Source organism: Pyrgilauda ruficollis, unplaced genomic scaffold, assembly GCF_017590135.1.
Source record: "Pyrgilauda ruficollis isolate IOZ18807 unplaced genomic scaffold, ASM1759013v1 scaffold11, whole genome shotgun sequence".
Classification (NCBI taxonomy): domain Eukaryota; kingdom Metazoa; phylum Chordata; class Aves; order Passeriformes; family Passeridae; genus Pyrgilauda; species Pyrgilauda ruficollis.
The window spans coordinates 1,141,676-1,160,805 of NW_024509210.1; the positions used below are offsets into that span (position 1 = coordinate 1,141,676).

The 19,130-nt window shown below is 44.7% G+C and overlaps 1 protein-coding gene across 4 annotated transcripts in view; it reads right to left on the bottom strand.

The window, feature by feature from the left end:
* Positions 1–19,130, bottom strand: part of PCDH15 (protocadherin related 15) — a 258,742-nt gene that overhangs the window by 80,388 nt on the left and 159,224 nt on the right. For all 4 annotated transcript variants that reach the window (XM_041474168.1, XM_041474178.1, XM_041474192.1 and 1 more), the window contains exons 18-20: positions 12,401–12,706; positions 11,223–11,447; positions 2,783–2,899 (exon numbers count right to left, since the gene is read on the bottom strand). In XM_041474168.1, coding sequence (XP_041330102.1) covers positions 2,783–2,899; positions 11,223–11,447; positions 12,401–12,706 — 648 coding nt within the window. The remainder of the gene's footprint in view (positions 1–2,782; positions 2,900–11,222; positions 11,448–12,400; positions 12,707–19,130) is intronic.

Below are 19,130 nucleotides of genomic sequence, written 5' to 3' on the forward strand. Positions count from 1 at the left end.
TATTCTTATCAACAGTACATTCTAACGATAGCCTAAGGTTTTAGGCACTAGTTAAATTACGAAAATCTCACATTTTCACCCTCAGATTTGTTCATATAGATACACATTCCAACATGGAAGATACACAGAGTTGTAAATAACTCAGTGTGTAAAGGTTTGATGGGAGGATTTTTTAAAATACAACCAAGAGATGCTTTCATCTCCAATAAATGAAGTTCTGTTGGATTCATTTAATAGTAAAAGCCCACTCTTACCCCTATATGCTATAAATTCCTAAATAATTTAGGAAATACAGATGGAAAACAATGTCCCAGGTATCTTTCACCCTCTTGTGCTTCACCTAAATTAACACCTGTTTGTTGAAATGGAGAGCCCACTTCCACTGCCACCATTCCCAGCTCCTCCTCCTTCCCCCAAAGCTGCTCTTCTGCTCCTGGGAAAATTCAAATTTGCTTTATCTGCAGAGAAATCCCACACAGGTGCTGGGCCTTTCCAGCTGGATCCTCACAGCATCCATATTAATTTGACAATGTTGGGATTTGCTGAAAACAATGGCTGTCCCTGAGGAGCTGATTAGGTCTGAAAAGCTTTTATTGCAGATGATGGAAAAATCTGGCTGGGCTTTTATTCTGGATATGGGAATTACATATATTACTTGCAAAATAACAACAGGAAAAGTTAAGCCTGGAGACTTCAAATTAGTTGGAATCTTATAAACAGGCATACTTTAAAGCTACAAATATTTTTTAATAGATACTTATTTCTTTGCCTGAACTGATAAAATAAATGTATTAGTACCCTGTAAATAAGATTCCAACAGGTTTAAAACCCCCAAACCACACAAGTAAAGTATTGATGATAACTAAGAATATTCCATCCCTTAAGGCAAATTTAGAGCAAGGTTCCCTTGCTGAGGAGAGAAAAGGTTGTGTGCTTTTAAACCAAATTTCCAGTGAATTCATATCAAATACTTTGTGACACCATTTAATGTCAAAGCCACCTTCAAATAAATAGAGATTTTTCTAGTAGCACAGACTGGCTCAGGCAAAAAAAGAAACACAGCCATTTATGCCTGGTAGTTTTACCTTTAAAATAAAAAAGATGAGGGACAAAACTACCAGCCATTATTTTAAAATAACAAACCCCTTTCAAAACCTCCTTTACAAGCTTTCCTCCATAGCTGGCTGACTTTTATGGCCCTCACATTTATTAGAGGCTTCAAGGTAACTTCATTTTAAAATCTTCATAAACATCAACAGGTGTTCATGTGATAGTGACAAAAATGTTACAAAATGTTCAGTAGGGTTTGGAGCTGTTAAATGAAAAATGAAATAACTTTGCACTGGAAATGTTGGTTGCACAGGACTAAGGATTATAAATTAGCTCAATCAGAACTATTTTGTTTCCCCTCAGTGATCTCTTAGTCTTTAAAACTTAGACACAGTGATTATAAAATGGAGCTTTTATCAGAATGGGCAAAGAGAGCCCAAAATATCTCATTATAAGGCAACAATGCTTATTTAATGTTAAATAAAAGCTGCCCAAGCCCCAATCATGCCACATTTAGCTAAGCTGTACCTGATTTGTGTCCAAGCACTTCATCAGCTTTTAATGTGCAGGACACATTCCCCCTGAACTGTTCCCCCGAGGATTATTCTCCTTCTTACGCCAAACTCTGGCAATTAAAAATTAAACCTGGCTGGCAGAACAGCACTGGCTTTTCCTGTCCTCAGAGGATCATCTGGTCACTGATGTTCATCAGGCTCTGATGACAAAAATTGACATCAAGCTTCAGAACAGGCAATGAGTCAGAGGTGTGTGCCCAGTTGTGCCACACGAGGGCTTCACTAGGGAGCAGCAGAAAAAAACAGGGACAAAAATAAACTTTATCCCCAAACCAAATGCCCTGGGTTCCAATATTGCCTATGGAACGTGCAGCTGGGGAGCTCTGCAGTCCCACACCAATCTGGGATGGCTCAGCTGGGAAGTGCACTGTGACTGTGACATCAAACAGTGACAACCTCACCAAACTGTGGTTTCTTTCCTCTTGAACTGCCCCAAAGACAGGCACAGCTCCCCTTCCTGCCTCTTCCTCTCATTCTCTGAAGCTGGATAAAGAGCTTTCCTAAAGCCTCCCTGACAGACAGGAGCTGTAGCATTGGTCTTCCAGCTCCAGGAGGCAGCCTTGGAAATGCAGCCTGTCCTGAGCTGCAAAGCCAGGCTGACACAAAACAAAGGTAGGAGTTACTCCTCTGTGAAGTGTCACATTCACATTCTCTGGAAAAATCCCTTTGCCCAGGATTATTCTCCTGGGAAGTTGAGAAGCCTCAGAGAAAAGGAAAACAATTCTTATCTCATTTGCTTCTCCTGTGTTTTGCTCCTTTGGAATGTGTTTGGAGATTGTTTACCCACAGGTGATTGTTCCATTGGGTTCTGCTGTGAGTTGTTTTCACTCTTTGGCCAATCAGGGCCAAGCTGTGTCAGGACTCTGGAGAGAGTCACGAGTTTTCATTATTATCTTTTTAGCCTTCTGTAAGTATCCTTTCTGTATTCTTTAGTATAGTTTAGTTTAGTATTCTTTAATACAAAATAGTATCATAAAGTAATAAATTAGCCCTGAGAACATGGAGTCAGATCCATCATTCCTTCCAACACTGAGGCACCCCACAAATACAAGAGTGAAGCTCCTCATACTCTGAGTTGATGAGAAAGCAGGGGCATTTCAGAGGGTTTGAGTTTCCTCCCTCTTGGGTATGGAATATTGAGAGAAGTTTTTCCTTACCGGGGGATCCCGATCCTCAGCTGAGACCGTGGTGATAACGGTGCCCTTGACTGCATCAGGAGCAACCATTCCCCTGTAGAGCTTCTGGCTGAACTCTGGAGAGTAATCATTCATATCCTGCAAAAAACAGAAGTCAGAGCTTAGTCCTGGAGTGTTTAATAGTTCCCTGCTGTCTGGGGACTAGCAGGGACATATTTAATGATCCGATAATTGTGAAACGCCCTTCTAGGGGAACGCAAAGGGGTGGTTTGCCATCAATGAACTGGAAAATTCCTATTCCTCTGGTAAAACCTTTAACCACAGAAAGTTCTCACTCAAAACCTGATTCCAAAAACAAAAATCCAAGCTATTTTACTGCTAAAAAACCAGAATGGAAACTCTATAAAGCTACAAGACATCATGGCCCTAAGGATATTGACAGCAGCGAAAAGCCTGGAGGAGCCTCCCGCAGAGCACAGCACCTGCTCTGGGCCCAGGATCCCATTTCAGTCCTGCCCCAGGGATGCCGAAGAATTCAATGTGCATTTTATACATGATAGTCAGAGTTTGGTCCTGGAGTTCCAGCAAAATTCCAGATGCATTCACAAGCGTTTTTGTTGAGTCTCTCCCTCCCTCTGCAGGGATTGCCATTCCCAGGCACTCCCTATTCCATTACCCCTGCACAAAATGAGGGGAGAAAGTGCTGAAGATTGACAAAAGAATGGATGTGGGACTGCTCAGCTGAAGGGAATTCTGCAGGAAAACACAGCCCCACATGAGAACAGAGCAGGGAATTCCACACCACCTGCTCCTGTGGCAGCAAGCTTGGCTCATTTTCCAAAAGGAATGAGCTGCTCTGGCTTGATGGTGTTTGTTACCTCTAATATCCAATAAATTAAGGGGAAATAAAATGTCCTCTGTAAGACAAAAGGGCATTTACACAAATTCTTGTGCCTGAGATAGGCATGGATATATAAATATATCTATATATTTGTATATACACCAAAATCTATCTCAAATATTTTGCAGGGTCATCCAGAATTGCTTCTGTTTGTGTGGAGATTTAAAATAAACTCTGTTTTTTATTTTTCCTTTTATAAAATAAGATGTCTACCAAAACACTTTTTCCAATTAAAGTTTATTCTTCCGTAGAAAGTCTTTAGGTTTGTGGTATATTCAAATCAGACCAGTCTGTCACTCATTTAATGTTGTGTGTTATTAATTTGGAGATGTCACTTGGTCCAGTGGAAGGTGTCCCTTCCCATGGCAGGGGTGGAAGGGGATGGGCTTTAATGTCCCTTCCAACACCAACCATTCCATGGGAATCTGGAGGCAGAGACTGGAATCCAAGGAGTGCTTTTCCCAGAGCAGTGAAGGAGGGGGAAGAGGGGGTTTAACATCCAGGTATTAAATATTTACATTTTCAACTTAGTGGGGTACAAGCATGAAAGTTCCCTTGGTGTCCCCACAAACCAAAAAAATCATGAATGTCCCTGTGTACAGTGACATTCCCAAGGCTATTTTATGCTGGGAATGCTGCACCTCAGGGATTTTTCTGTGTTTGGCCAGTCCATACCTGTCTGGAAGCACCAGGGTTAGTAGCAGTGCATTACAGCAAGTGACTGCCTTAATGAGTTTTAAATTACATATTGATTTCCTGCTTAGTGCCTTCCCTCCCCTCCCCTCCTGCTTTGTTTCTCCTCTCTGCCATTCCCAGACAACAGTCTCACTTCCCAACATTTTTGTTCAGCATTTTCATACTCCTTGCAGACAGGGCAGTGTTTGTTTCCTACCAATCGTTTTCCTAAATACCAGCCCTGGGAATGAGCTGTGTCCTGCTCAGAGAAGAAGGAATGTGGTGGGAAAGTAGGATCATGCACATACCACGGGTGACTGCTGATTTAACGAGCTGGCATCAAGAAATCCCTTCATAGGTCTTAACTTGCTTTTGAAGGTGCCAGTGTGGATTCTCAAGAACACTAAAATTAAACCATCCCTCCCAAATTGTGCTTTCTTTGTGCAGAGGAGGGACGCCAGGGTCCTGTAGTGCTTTTGTGCTGCCCCACGGGAGCAAGGAGGAACAAAAGCAAGAAAAAGTGGTAGATAAAGAGTATCTATGGTAGGGAGACAGCTTTGGGGGTGTTATACTTTGCCTTTTGCTCTGTTTTGTAAATAAATCTGTATAAAAATAGAACAAATCTGCAGCCAGATAAGCAGTGGCACAAAGGCTGCTTTGTAGTTACTTGTAAATATGTGGTTGTTATTACCTTACTGACAAAATAGACAGCCCAGGTATTTGAAAGTGAGAAATATGGAGAACCCATTTCCCAGATTTCCCATTTCCATATTTCGGAGCATGTCTGATTGTTAATAGGAGCCTGGATTTGAGTTAATGGCAGCCTGGATTTATGTGGCTGGAGCAGTGAACTGGGGAAGGTTTTAAGATGCTGCAGTTTGGCCCCACTTGTGGGATTGTGCCTCACATTTAAAAGGTGATTTCATGACTTCTTACAACCACTTTGTGGGAGGTTTACTGCTCCATTCCTGAACCTGCATTTGGGGATTGCACTCATGTTCTGCATGCACTTCTGTGCAAGGGTTAGAGGTGTTTTAAGAAGCCATCAGATGTAATCTTCAATTATTTACCTGTTTACAAGCAAAACACATCTGGGGCTTTGGGCTCTGCTCAAAACAAAGCCCAGGACTTGCTCCAAATATTTGTTGTCCAAAGTCCCTCTGTGCTGAAAACCTGAAAACTCCATCTCTGCATCTGTCCAGCATTAAATTCTCTTTGATAGCAATGACTGGATTGAGGACCTTGGAGAGAGAGAATTCACAAGGGCCTGGAGGGTCAGGACACAGGGAATGGCTTCCCACTGCCAGAGGGCAGGGATGGATGGGATATTGGGCAGGAATTGTTCCCTGGCAGGGTGGGCAGGCCCTGGCACAGGGTGCCCAGAGCAGCTGTGGCTGCCCCTGGATCCCTGGCAGTGCCCAAGGCCAGGCTGCACATTGGGGATTGAAGCAGCCTGGGACAGTGGAAGGTGTCCCCACCCATGGCAGGGGTGGAACAGGAAGAGTTTTAAGGTCCTTTTCAACCCAAACTGCTCTGGAATTCCATGAAATACCTGATTTCACCAGATACCGGAGTATCAAGAACTTCAAGTCCCTTCCCATCCTCTTGGCCTCTCATAATGAACATGCCTCAATTAACACCAAGTTCAAGCCCTTGTGATGATGCTGATATGGCCAAAGTGGTCCCTTGAATTTTGTCTGTGAGTGGGTGCAGAGCTGCTTTACACAGGGCATTGTCTGAAGCTGCACAGAACAGGGCCTTGCTCACATGGCACAACTGCATCTCTTTCCTAAATACCTGATTTCACCAGGAGTATCAAGAACTTCAAGTCCCTTCCCATCCTCTTGGCCTCTCATAATGAACATGCCTCAATTAACACCAAGTTCAAGCCCTTGTGATGATGCTGATATGGCCAAAGTGGTCCCTTGAATTTTGTCTGTGAGTGGGTGCAGAGCTGCTTTACACAGGGCATTGTCTGAAGCTGCACAGAACAGGGCCTTGCTCACATGGCACAACTGCATCTCTTTCCCATTTAGTGCTCAGCAGGCCCTAAAGTAGCTCATCCTATAAATTAAGGGATAATATTCATGATGGAATACACGAGGCAATAAATGACAGGCAGATGATTGAACTGATCAGTTGAGACGGAAGGAAAGAAATAAATCTGTTTACCAGCACTGTAGCCCAACCCCGGGCTTGTTATTCCATTAGTGTCACCCGAAATGAGAAATATTTTGGAGGCAATCCAGCTGATTTTTTTTAACCTTCCTGTAAGTTTTATGAGGCTGCTCTGTTCTTTAAATGGGAAAAGATGTTCGTTGTGTGGCTCTTCCTGCTGCCCCCAGGGTCCCATTGGCCTCCTTGGCCTCAGGACACTCTGCTGACCCAGGGACAGCTCGCTGTCCCCCAGGTCCTTCCCCACAGAGCTGCTCCCCCAGCCTGTGCTGGTGCCTGAGCTGTTCCTCCACAATCATTGATGAACAATTTAAACAATCCTGGGACCAGCATTGAGCCCTGGGGACACCTGCAGAGACAGCCACCAACCACACCCTGTGCCACTGATCATGATGCCTGTGATCATCCAGTCCTCAATCACCTCACTGCCTCCTCATCCTCATTTTTTTGGCATTGTTAGAACTGAAACCTTCTGGGTTTTATTTAGTCTTGTTCCTCTCTCACTTTGAATCCTTCACCTGTGACAATGGCTTCATTTCACCACACAATGTCCTCAACAAAACTCCAAAGCAATCCAATCCACAACCCACAAAGAGAAGAAAAGCACTTCTGGAAACAAGAAAAGGCAAAATAATACCAAAAAAAATGCTGGTAATAAGAAGAGGAGGACACAGCATAAAATATGCAGAGACCTTACAGGCCCCATGATACAGAAATTCTCATTTTTTGTGCTTAGAAATGCTTTACTCGCTTAAGAGCAACCGTTTCTGTTAACAAACCCTATTACCACAAGAGTTGCCTCCAAATGCTAAATCCTAATAATTTGAACTGCAAGGATTTTTCTTTTTCCAGTACTGGGATTTATCTGGATTGTGAGAGGATGCTTGTGTGTACAACAAGAAGCAAAACAACTCAGCCCTCCCAGACACCCCGTGGCTTCTTGCAGCTTCAGGGGAAAAGTTAAGAAAGCAAGTCAAAGGAATATGAGAATGGGGAAAAGAGAAAAAGTCTTGGTCTGTTTGAGGTGGTGGGAAGAAATCAGTGCCACTTAGACTATTCCTCCTAGGAAATACTTGAATGGATGCAACAATTATTGTTCTATGACTCCCTGAGAGGGGTGGAGTCAGGTGGGGATCAGGTTCTTCTCCCAGAAAACAACAGGACAGAAGGAAAGAACTTTAAACTGTGCCAGGAGAGGTTCAGGCTGGATATTTTCTTCACCCAAAGCTGGCCAGATATTGGAAGGGGCTGCCCAGGGCAGAGGTGGGGTTATAATCCCTGGAAAAAGGGTGGATGAAGGCGTAACAATGCTCAGAAGAAGTGTGGATGTGGCACGTGGGGACACAGTTTAGTGGTGCAGGGATAATGGTTTCACTCAGTGATCTCAGAGGTCATTTCCAATTAAATGATTCTATGAATTCATTGATTCACCTTTGGCTTTCTCTGCCAAAGGAGCCCTAGGACATCCTTACAATGCAAGGAGCCTTTTGGCTGCAGCAGAAGCCAATAACTTGTTCCATCCCCACGTGAGGGTACAGTTGAAGTTATTCCTCCTGCAGTGAAAGCCCCGCTCTGCAATCTGTGCCTTGACCTAGTTCAGGGCAGGTTAATACAAACTATTTGTAACTTGTCATGCCAAGGGCTGAGAGTCCAAAGAACAGCCCAGTGTGCATCCACATCGTGCAGCCACAGGGAGCAGGGGGCTCTGGGTGTGCTTATTCCATTGGATATCACACAAATGATGGACGACACCATCAGACATCCATAGCTGCTTAACACAATCCCATTACCCAGGAAAAATTACAGTGCTTGCAGTGAAGAGCCGGGCCGGGAGAAATGACAAATGTGAGTGGAGCAGTGGGAGCCGCAGAGGGCTGGAGAACTCAGTAATAACACAAATAAAGTCCTGAGGGTTGGAGGGGCTGGATCTGGGATGGTGACATGAGCTTGGCCCCAGCACTGCCTCCCTCTAGTTCAATTTTGTGTTCTTCTGTTGGGGGCTGTGGGGCATCTACACTTGGTTTAGTTCCTATTTGGGCTCTCAAACCCTGTATTAAAGTAATTACTCAAAGCCCAGCCTCTAAATAAAGGGAGAGCTCAGGAACTACTCAGAGGAAACACATCCAGTTCCTGCAGCAGGAGCAGAAGATGCTGAGTGGGAGGGAAAGGGTGACCTGTTCTTGTTCTCACTTGGTTTCAAGACTCTGCACCCTGCCCCTGCTGCTCTGACTCTTGGATCAGCCTTCTGAGGTGTCTTGAGGATCCTTCCCATCTCAGACAGGGACAGCACAGGGTTCTGCCTTCACCCCCCACCCTCTTCCCTCACCCCTGTGAATTTTGTATCTGGGAAGTTCATCTTTAAGCTCAAATTAGACCATCCAGACACCTCTTGTGACCAATGTTCAAAATATCTGCCACCTGACATAAAACCTGTTAATGACATCTGCCCAACACATTGAGATATTAAATCTGGCTTTTCCACAAGTCCTCCTCCGTTCTCTCAAGTGCCACTCAAAATTCCCCTGTCCCACCTCTCACTCCAGGCTGGAAGCTAAGCATCATCTTCATCTTACCATTTAAATAATATTTGATTATGTCCCCTGCTCTGTTGCAAAACTCAGCCTGTCACTGAGTATGAAAACACTCACCTTAAATTGGATTTGTTTTCTTTCTCACTTAAAGTATCCCCTGCTTGTCCTCCCTCCCAGGCCCTGTTCTGCCCCCAGCCAAGCACCTTTTATTCTAAAATTATTACTTCTGGGTCCATCCTGGTATTCCAGCCTCTCCAAAGCATCATCATGCTCCCATTTTGTTGCTCATGTGTGGAAAGAGTTTCCAGCAGAGCAAGAACTGATTTTTTGATCCTATTAATCCCCTCCTTAAATTCCTTATTCCCTTCTTTGAATGTGCACAAGCTGCTGGTACACTGAGAACACCAAGCTGAACTACAATTTTCCCTGACATTAATTGATACAATCAACTACACAATCAAACAGACAACAGCTTTTCTCTGAACACAATCCTACCTGAAAACCTTTAAAAATCCCAACAAACCCACCCAAATCAACCCAAACTATTTTTTCAAAAATTCAGTGTGCTGGGAAAAGGTTTCTTTTAGGAAAAAAACCTGAGGTTTGAGCAACTAGCTCTGTAAAAGTCCAACAGAAGCAGCTCAGGGAACGATGGAAAAGCTGTTTCCTGTCAATGACGTGGAATGTGCTGGGGAAAAGCGCAGATTGCTCAGGAACAGGTGACCTGCACCTCACACTAAGACATTTTGCAGACAGAGAGGCATCATAGAAGCCTTCTGGCATTGTCACCAGAGCTAATAATGGGAGACATTTACTGTTCTAAAAGAATTGTGAGCTCAGTAAAGACTGACAAACAGAATTACGCAAAACCAAGTGGCAATTCAAGCACCTGCAGATACAGAAGAGGCTGAATCCCTATGACTGCCAAATGCTTTTCACAGACACATTTAAACTGAACATTTGTGGGCTGTGCTCTTGGTCCTGCTACAATTTTTGCTCCTTCTCTAAAATCTGAGCAATTGAAGTCTCTTCTCTCTCACTGTTCAGAAAACTCAAGCAAATGCTCAAAAGGACATGAGGACTGACAGAGCTGCACCTTTGGGTATGCCAGGAGTAGGATTAAGGCATCTGAGCTCTCCTCTGTTCTTGGACACAGGCAAATGAGGATGGGGAAGTGTTTTAGTCCCAGCTAAAACACTTTTCATTTTTGGATCATTCCCAAACAGACACCACCACCCCTGGATGCCTGGGGAGGCCCCTGAAACCCTGAGGTGAAGCTGTAGCTAACTGCAGCTCAGGGTGCAAGACAATAAATCAGGCTGCTCCTTTGCAGAGCTGGGTTTTCCAGCAGCAGAATCTGGAATCCAGGATGTGCTGTGCCACAGCAGCACTCAATTCACCCCAGTGGGTCTTAAAATCACAATTTGTGGGCTGAAAAGTGATCATGTCACTTTTGCAAACAATTCCATCAGGGGTTTATTTCAGCCTTTTAGAGATTCTAAAGGACAAAATGTTTGAATTTGTGTCCAGTGTACATTGATTTCATAAATCCAGGATTTAGCTATGTAATTGCACATGGGGAAAACAATTACAGCTGTTATAAATTGTGTGTTTAACAGAACAGAATAAGACTCATACAAGTGAGACACAGGAGAGCAAAGAGTCCTGGTGCTTCCTAAGGACACCTGCATGGTGACAGAACAGCCTGGCATGACTGGGAGAGGACGCTGCCTGCTGTTGCCACATTTCTCTTCACAGAGAAAAGCAAGGCACAATTCTTCCCAAGGATTTTTGAGATTCACATTCTCTGAACACCAGAGAAAGAAAACATAATGCTTATCTCATTTGCTGTGCCTGTGTTGTGCCAAAGTAGAATGCACTATGGAGATTGTTCACCCAAAGTGAGGATGTTTTGTTGCCTTGGCCTATTAGGGCCAAGAGTGGGTAAGTGTTGGATTGTCTGCTGATAGTCATGAGAGAGTCGTGAGATTAGTGCAGTTCTGTGCAGTTGTGTGCAGAGTGAGTGCTTGGCAGATTCAGTTTAGATATAATGTGTATAGTACAGTGTAATAAAGTAATTAATTAGCCTTCTGATAAGATGGAGTCAGAGGCATCATTCTCTCCCCTTCGTTGGGGGTTGCCTTTGCTTCGATAGCTGGCTGAGGAGTGACCCCTTTACCTTGACTCTGACGGTGACAGTGGCCAGCCCAGGTGGCATGGTGCCCTTGCTGTCGAAGGCTTCCACGAGGAAGGTGAAGGTTGCCTCTGTGTCAGAGAAGGATTCATAATCCAAGGATTTCCGGAGCGACAGCTCTCCCGTGTGCTTGTTCAGGGCAAAATGCTGCCGGGCTTCCTCAGTGCGGATACGATAGTTCACATCTGCACCCAGGTCCACGTCCTTGGCCTGCAGGGAACAGAGAGACAACAAACAAAATCCATCCTCACAAAATATCCCTCTGAGGCTTAAAGGGCAAACTGTTGAGAACATCTTGAGTTCAGTTGTGTTGTAATCGTATTCAATGTGCACAGACATGAGGAATGAAGAATTCATTGAAGGCTCAGGCCATGCGAAATGAGCACAATGTCCTGGGAAAATGGCAGTGCAAACTGAAGCTGATCTTAGCTCTCCTCCCTGGGCACCTGCTATTGGCCACTGCCAGGATCACAGAAGCCCAGGATGGTCTGGGTTAGAAGGGACTGTAAAACCATCCAGTGCCACCCCCTGCCATGGGCAGGGACACCTTCCACTATCCCAGGCTGCTCCAAGCCCCATCCAACCTGCCCCTGGACACTTCCAGGGATCCAGGGGCAGCCACAGCTTCTCTGGGCACCCCAAGCCTCCCCACCTTCCCAGGGAACAATTTCTTCCTAATATCTGATTTGTATCTCTCCTCTTTTAGCTTAAAACTCTTCCCCTTGGCCTATAGCTGTCTGCCTGTGCAGATGGTGGCAGTGTAGGTTTTGCTGTTTCATTGTTTGTTTTTATTAATTGCTATTATTTCCTAAATAACCTTATCTTTAAAGGGTTTTTTTGGTACCTGGATAAAGGCCAAGCATCTTTCAGAATCACAGAATCCCAGAAGGGTTTGGGTTGAAAGGGACATCAAAGCCCATCCAGTGGCACCCCTTGCTATGGGCAGGGCCACCTTCCACTATCCCAGGCTGCTCCAAGCCTCATCCAATGTGGCCTTGGACACTTCCAGAGATCCAGGGGCAGCCACAGCTTCTCTGGGCAAAAAAAGACTTACTCCCATGCTCCAGCTCACAATCTTTTATTGCAGTCTCACTGCCGAGTTAAATAAAAACCCTGAATAAGGCAGAACAAACACGCACCACCTTCACTCACCACTTCCTTACCTCCAGCTGCAGGAAGACAGTTCCTGGTGGGAGATTCTCTGGCACACAGACAGTGTAGGAGGCGTTGGTGAACACGGGGCTGTTGTCATCAATATCCAGCACCTTGATGGCCAGGGTGAGCGTGGAGCGCCGGGGGTCCACAGCTCCGTCGGTCGCCTCCACGATGAGCTCGTAGTGATCCCTCACTTCCCTGTTCAGCTTCACTGCCGTGTAAATGCTGCCGTTGGAGGTGATCCGGAAAAGGTTGTTGAAGTTGGCCAGACTGTAATGGACTTGCCCATTAACTCCAGCATCTGCATCTGTAGCCTGAAGAGACAGCAGGAAAAACATGGATTAATGCACAAATTGCAAACCTCCGAGGGAGATGTCCACAGGAGAGAAATCAGGTGAGGCAGGGAAGGATTCTGCCAAATCTGTGGTGTCCAGGAGGGCTTGTCTGGGGCAGCCTGCCTCTGTCTCAGCTTTGACTGAAGACAAAACATCCCACAGAAATAAATGGCTCCATTCCCAGCGACAGAAGCCAGGCTAACTGGATCCCTTCAGGAGAAAAGGCACATTCGGCTGCTCACCCTTGGAAACTTTTGACAGGACAAGAGGACATAGCCTGAAGTTGTGCCAGGGGAGGATCAGCTTGGACAGCAGCAGGAATTCTTCCACAGAGAGGGTGCTCAGGCCTTGGCAGGGGCTGCCCAGGGAGCTTTGGAGTGCCCATCCCTGGAGGTGTCCAAGGAGGCCTGGACATGGCACTCAGTGCTCTGGGCTGGGATCAGGCACAGGCTGGACTCAATCCTGCAAGTTTTTCTATCCTAAATTATTCTGGGATTCTATCCTATAGAATCCCAGAGGATAAATTTGATGCTTGCGAAGCCAAGCCCTCAGATAATTCTAATGCTGAAGGATCTTCAGGATTGGGTGGTATCTGAGAGGAATTTTTATTTAACACTGAAACCAGTGTTTCATTGCTGCCCAAATCCTTATGGAATATGAATTTAGATGAAGGATGGATGCAGACAGACAGAAGGGACACATGAGTTAGAAAGTTTCTTTTCACTTAACACATTTGTCACACTCAGTGATATTTTCATCACTGCTTTCTGAAGAACTACTTAAATTTGTGTTTTGTTCATCCTATTCTTCAAACCCAAACATTGTCCCATTTCATCCTTATTCTTCTGTGCTCACAACAGATCATGATTGCCACAGAAAAGCTCCGTTTCTTTAGCTGGTATCTTTGTTCTCACACACTGAATCAAGCCTCAGATTTCAGTGTCAGCCAAATAATTCTTGTTATCACATAATTATAGGGATGGACAAAATTAATAGGTTTTCATAGAGCTCTCAGGTTGAAATGCTGACCTGTTATTTTGCCTCCTCTTAATTAAATTAGGGCATGATGAACAAGGTTACATAAATTATACAAAGGGCACTCTGCCCTACTCTATTCTCATTTATTTGCCTTTATGAATGACATCTGTGAAGATCACAAGAGATTTGCATGTTTTGTTTTCAGAACAGTTGCCGGGAATGCTTAATTCTGGTGATGGTGTTCATTGTAAGGCTTGGTAATGAAACCATTTATCTTGCTAGAAATCAATTAAAAGTTAATTAAAATTGCTAATAAGGAAAACAATCACCGTGTTTCTTCCCTGCATCATGCCCATGTGCTAAGGGGAGTTTGCTACAACTTCATCCTGACTGGTCCATAGGCATATAGCATCCCTCTAATCCACATCTGTCAGCTGGATTTGCTTAATTTCCAATCAATTCAATTTCTTCTGTAGAAATAACAGATATAAAAAAAAGAACAAAACAAACAAACCAAAAAGCCCCAAAGGAATCTCCACGAGTTATCTGAAATACGCCTATAATTGGAAACTGTGACAAAAAATTCTCATGAGACAACAGTTTTCCAACAGGTTTGTTTGGAAGCATGTTTTAGAATAGATAAACATCTTCTTTAGGAAAGGAAATTAAAATTACTTTCAAATATATGGCAGGCTTTGCAACTGTGTTCTTAAAAACATGACTATGAATGTTGCAAACTCATTTGTGCACATCCTTAGGCAGAAACACCTTTGCCACATTCTGCAGGACTGATTTGGTTCACAGAATTCCAGAATGATTGAGGTTGGAAAATCCCATGGAGTCCCATTTGCTGAACCTCAGCCCATGGATCCAGCCTGTCCTGATCCCTCTGCAGAGCTCCCTGCCCTCCAGCACAGCCACACTCCCACCTGGCTTGGGGTTCTGCACAAACTGACTGAGTATGCACTTGCTCCTCTCATCCAGATCCTCGATGAAGATATTAAATAGATATTTCTACAAAGAGTAGCGAGCAAAGCATCATTATTAAATCCAATTATCTAATTTGGATTCTATCACCATAACACTAAAGAATAAGCATTTTTATTCTAAGAACAAGAAAGAATTAACATTTTTATCACTCTAAACTTGAAAAGAGATAATGTTCTTTTTATGGATAAGAAAGAAAAAGAGTTTAATCTGTTTCCTAAAAGAATCCTGTCTCAAGGGTGCACAACTGTTCCCATATGGAAATAGTTTCCCAGAGCCTCTTGGAACCTGTGGGAAGCAGCTCCTTAGACAAAGACTTGCTGTTGGAGTGGACACTCTCTCTCGTCCTTTGCAGTCATCACTTTGTACCAAAATGGACAATTTTAACCCAAATTTCATCCCCAGATCTGTCACCAACTGGTAGAAGACTTGCCAGGAAGCAAGGGAACAGGAGGTGTGGAAAATGTGGAGTTTTCATTAAGTTGTGCTTCAAAAAAACCAGCCGTGGTTGAATTTGTCCCAACCCTGACAACACAAACCTGTGATGTCCCAATAAATTTAGTCCCATTTGGTCATTACCAACGCTGGTCTGAATTCCCTGAGTGCACAGGTACAGAGGTGGAGAGACACAAGGAAACAGTTCATTCCCATAGAACCTGAATCCTAAAGGAAGTCCCAAAGCCAAGGAGAAAACGGCAGGACTAAAAAGAGACAAGCGCACATTCCTGTGCCCACTCAAGGCTTTCCACCACAACCCGTCCCCAGTGATTTGCACAAATAATATGGTGAGAGCCCTGAAGTTTTGGTAGTTAAAGGGCCACCAGATGACAGCAGACCCCAAAAGGAGCTGCAGAAGTATTTACAGGCAGAAGGCTCTTCACAGCCTTGCAGAGGTTGCTCCTACCTGACAGGAGGCAGCAGAAGCAGCAGCTGTGATTGCTGGAGGCAACACAACCCTCAAAGGCCACTGGTGGCACAGGCACCACAGAAACTGGGACCAAAAGAACCCAAACCAGATTATAAAAAAAAAAAAAAAACCCAAATAAGAGGAGAGAACTAACAAAAAGAGATAAACTACAAAAGGAATAGAAGAGATTCTAAGACACGGCCATAGTATCATTGAATCTCAAATGCTAGCCCACCCTGTCCATCTCACTGACTCCCAGAATCCCAGACTGGTTTGGGTTGGAAGTACCTTAAATCCCACCCAGTGCCACCCCATCCCATGGGCAGGGACACCTTCCACTGTCTCAGGCTGCTCCAAGCCCCAAAGTCCAACCTGGCCTTGGACACTTCCAGAGATCCAGGGACAGCCATAGCTGCTCTGGGCACCCTGTGCCACCCTGCCAGGAAACAATTCCTAATTCCCAAAATCCCCTCCACCTCTGCCCTCTGGCAATGGAAACCATTCCCTGTGTCCTGTCACTGCAGTTCCTGTTGCAGGGTCCCTGTCCAGCTCCCCTGTGTCCCTTCAGGCCCTGGAAGGAGCTGTGAGGTCTCCACACACCCTTCCCTTCTCCAGGCTGAGCATTCCCAGCTCTCCCAGCCTGGATCCACAGGGAAGGTTCTCCACTCCCCTCAGCATCTCCATGGCCTCCTCTGGACCTGCTCCAACAGTTCCATGTCCAAGGTGCTCCACTTCCCTCAGCATCTCCATGGCCTCCTCTGGACCTGCTTCAACAGTTCCATGTCCTTCTTATTTTGGGAGAACCAGAACTGTGCAGAGAATTCCAGGTGGGCTCCTGAGCAGAATAGAGGGGGGAGCATTCCCTCCCTCCACACTGTGGGATGAGCCCAGGATACATCTCATGGTGTTTATCCAGAATCAGGAAAAATGTGTCCATGCAAAGAGACAGAGCAAGTACTGCTGTTGTTCTGGTGACTCCTCAGATCTCCAGGATGACTCTTATTCCCATCTCTAATTCATTAATTACTGCATGATACAACAAACATGGAAACCTGGGAATATTAATAACTCCCTACTTTATTTCCCAGAAAATAAATCCCACATTTACTGGAGATGCCATCACCTACAAGGTGCCTGCCTTTACCTCATGTGGTAAATTCAGATTTGTATTACCAGCTCTGCTTCCACATCACCAGGAAACCCTCAGGAATATAAACCAACCTTGCTCCAGAGTAACAAATTATCTCCCTCCATCTCAAACAGCAGGAAAGCACAGTCCTGGGAGATGGGAATGACTAAGACGCCTCTGAAGGATCATTAACTCTGATATATAATGACAAGGGCTTGAATGTCAACAATATTCATTATATCATTATCATGCTTTGCAAAAGAAACCTCCTATTGTATCCTCAACTCTTGCTGACAATGGTGACAGGATTTAGGCAGTTTAACTGAGGATTTGTGCCTGGAATGTTGGAACTGGAAAACAGCAAAACAAACCTTATGTTTGTTTGCAAACATTATTCCTACTTGTCTCCAAATCAGACACAAGCACATTGGGTATCCCCCTCTCCTGCAGGCTGAAACATTTCTTAGGGACCACTCTGCCAAAAAAACAGCTTCCTTCAGTTTAAATTTCCCTTCTTCAGGAGTAAAAGCTCCCCACAATCCCTACCTAAGCCAACCAAACTCCTGATTTCGGACAGCTCCCCCAGTATTCCACAGCTCAAGGTAGGAATTGTGCTAGCGGATCCAAATGATGCTGTTGGTGAGAATTATAGTTCTCGTGGCAGATAACATGATTCTTTTATACTAGGGGTTTAATAGGTTTATTATTGAGGGTTTAATGGATTTATTACTCTGGGTTGGAAGTATTCCCAAGCCCCTCATTTGTGTCAAACAGCAAATCAAGTGTGGGTGGGAGTGTTAGATTGGATTTTGGTCTTGTTATGCAGGGAGATTACAGTTTGTGCCCACAGGACAAAATTAACATCTCCCAGATGCAGTCAGAGGCCACAAATATCTGAAATGTGCCTGACCTCTTCGTCATAAACCAAATATTTGTAAGTATTTTAAGGAGGGAACATCAGTCATGCATAAAAGTTGGACTTTCCTTTTTTCCTAAAGTTCAGAAAGGCTTTTCCTCTCTTTTGCTGCTTCTTGCCAGCTTTTACACAGGCTTTCACTTTTCAATTTTCTTAGATGGATGGAGCAGCTCTGCTGGGAGGAAAGGCTGGGACAGCGGGGATTGCTCAGCCTGGAGAGGAGAAGCTTTGGGGTGACCAAATTGTGACCTTCCAGTGCCTGAAGGGGCTACAGGAAACATAGAGACAGGCTGTTTCCAAGGGATGGAGTGACAGGACACAGGGAATGGCTTCCCACTGCCAGAGGGCAGGGATGGATGGGATTTTGAGCATTAGGAATTGTTCCCTGGCAGGGTGGGCAGGCCCTGGCACAGGGTGCCCAGAGCAGCTGTGGCTGCCCCTGGATCCCTGGCAGTGCCCAAGGCCAGGCTGGACACCGGGGCTGGGAGCACCTGGGACAGTGGGAGGTGTCCCTTACCTGGAGAGGTGGAATGGGATGATCTTTCATGTCCCTGGATGGGATTTAAGGTCACTTCTAGCCAAAAACAGTATTTGATTCTTTGATTTTGGCTGTCTTGCAATTTCAAGGCAAATTTTACATCTTTGAGGCCCAAGTGCACACACATCCTTTGGAAAAATCCTGCAGGTTTTGTGGACATCCTCCAGGAACTTGAGCATCCTACTGAATTCCCAGGTCATGGCAGCTTATCCTTCACTCTGCTCAGAGGAGGATAAAGGAAACACTCTGTACATTTTCAAATGCTAACATAATTTTCTAACCCTGGCCTATTTTTAGGCATTAGACAAGCTAGAAGAGCCCTGGATGATTACTTCCATGGTCTCTGCCAATTCCAGTGCACCTGGAGGGTTAATTCCAAAACCAATTAAATGTGATTCCAAACAAAACTGCACATTAAGAGCAGTTAAACCCTAAGAGCAAATATAAATGAAAATAAATGAAAATCCAAAAGCTCATGGCTGCAAACCATCACTGGATGGGCTGGTGAACCTCCTACGTGAGTTAATCACATTTTAACACTTCATAGCTTCAACCAGCCCAGCTTTCTTCAGGCTGGCACACGACAAAATCCTAACCTTGGAGACTTGGTTGTTCTGAAAGGATGATTAAAAATTTGGGGTTTTGATGAGTGTGTTGTTTGGCAATGATATGATCAAGAGATTAAACCAATGCATTTGCGCACTAGAAAAATCAAAACATCACAAAGCCCTCCCAAAAAAAAAAACCACCTTTCTAAATCACAGATGGAATATACTGTTTAAACTCTGCACATTTAGCTGGGCTCCCAAATATTTCTCTGAAGTTATTTTTTTGGAATTTCTCTTGACTTTGAGTTGGAAGATACCTTAAAACCCATCCCATTCCACCCCTGCCATGGGCAGAGACACCTTCCACTGTCCCAGGCTGCTCCAAGACCCATCCAGCCTG